This window comes from Lepidothrix coronata, unplaced genomic scaffold (genome assembly GCF_001604755.1).
Source record: "Lepidothrix coronata isolate B3197 unplaced genomic scaffold, Lepidothrix_coronata-1.0 Scaffold357, whole genome shotgun sequence".
NCBI classification, from domain to species: Eukaryota; Metazoa; Chordata; class Aves; order Passeriformes; family Pipridae; genus Lepidothrix; species Lepidothrix coronata.
The window spans coordinates 90,298-91,936 of NW_016690537.1; the positions used below are offsets into that span (position 1 = coordinate 90,298).

Here is a 1,639-nt window from a genome sequence, read left to right on the forward strand (position 1 = left end):
CTATACCCTTCCCCTTCCCACTCCCCTCCTACACAGTTTTCTATACTGTCCCCATCCCCACTCCCCTCGTACACAGTTTTCTATACTGTCCCCATCCCCTGTCCCCCACTCCACTGCTCCCCTCTATACCCTTCCCCTTCCCACTCCCCTCCTACACAGTTTTCTATACTGTCCCCATCCCCACTCCCCTCCTACACAGTTTCCTATACTGTCCCCATCCCCTGTCCCCCACTCTACTGCTCCCCTCTCTACTGTTCCCATCCCCACTCCCCTCCTACAGTTTCCTATACTGTTCCCATTCCCTTTCCCCTCCTATACAGTTTTCTATACTGTCCCCATCCCCACTCCCCTGCTACACAATTTCCTACACTGTCCCCATCCCCAGGCCCCTGATGTACAGTTTCCTATACTGTCCCCATCCCCACTCCCCTCCTACACAGTTTCCTATACTGGCCCCATTCCCTTTCCCCTCCTATACAGTTTTCTATACTGGCCCCATCCCCACTCTCCTCCTACACGGTTTTCTATACTGTCCCCATCCCCACTCCCCTCCTACACAGTTTCCTATGCTGTCCCCATCCCCTGTCCCCCACTCCACTGCTCCCCTCTATACCCTTCCCCTTCCCACTCCCCTCCTACACGGTTTCCCACACTGCTCCCCCCCCATCTCCCACCACACCGCTCCCCTCTACACTTCACCCCTCCCCAGCCCCTCAACATCCCCAACACCCCCCTCCCCATCGCACCCCAAACCGCCTCAATCCCACCTCCCCCGTGCCCGTCCCCCCCTCTCCACCCCGCCGGGGCCACCCCGGGCCTGTCCCGGTGCCGGTCCCGTACCGGACCAGAGCAGGAGCTTTCCGTGCGCCTCCTCCTGCGAGGCGGAGTCGTTGGCCAGCAGCGTGGAGGTGGCGGCGTAGGGCAGCGCGGAGCCCAGGCAGGCGCCGAAGCGGAGCCGCTCGCAGGGCGCGGGGCGGCGGCAGCGCGGGGGCCCGGCCGAGGCGTTGGGGGCCGCGGGGCAGCGCCCGCCCAGCGCCAGCGCCAGCGCCAGGGCCAGGGCCCAGCGCCGCATCCCGGGGGCACGGCCGGGCTCAGGGCGGCCCGCAGCGAACCGCCATGGCCTTTGTTGGGCCGGCCGGCAGCGAGCGGAGCGGAGCGGCCCCGCGGCTCCTGCCCCGCCTCGGCCCCCGCCCCAGGCCCGGCCCGGCCCGCGCCCCCCGCCGGGGCGGGCTCCGTGAGGGGAGGGAGGGAGGCAGGGCCGGGGGGCTGAGCGTGAGGGGAGAGCCGCGGGCTCCTGAGGGGAAACTCGCCTCTTTGTGAGGGAAAAGTCGCTGGGAACTGAGGGGAAAGTCTCTTCGGGACGAAAAGTCGCTCAGGGCGAGGGAAAAGCCGCGGTTGTGTTTTTGTTGTTGTTGCTGTTGTTGTTTTTTTCGTGAGGGAAAAGTCGCTGGGAACTGAGGGGAAAGTCTCTTCGGGACGAAAAGTCGCTCAGGGCGAGGGAAAAGCCGCGGTTGTGTTTTTGTTGTTGTTGCTGTTGTTGTTTTTTTCGTGAGGGAAAAGTCGCTCAGAACTGAGGGGAAAGTCTCTTCGGGACGAAAAGTCGCTCAGGGCGAGGGAAAAGCCGCGGTTGTGTTTTTGT

The 1,639-nt window shown here is 63.8% G+C and overlaps 1 protein-coding gene across 1 annotated transcript in view; it reads right to left on the reverse strand.

The window, feature by feature from the left end:
• SMO (smoothened, frizzled class receptor) overlaps positions 1 to 1,072 on the reverse strand; it is a 12,884-nt gene extending 11,812 nt beyond the window's left edge. The window contains exon 1 of the mRNA XM_017838777.1: positions 841 to 1,072. Within this exon, the coding sequence (XP_017694266.1) occupies positions 841 to 1,072 (232 nt within the window). The remainder of the gene's footprint in view (positions 1 to 840) is intronic.
• Positions 1,073 to 1,639: the final 567 nt, after the last annotated feature.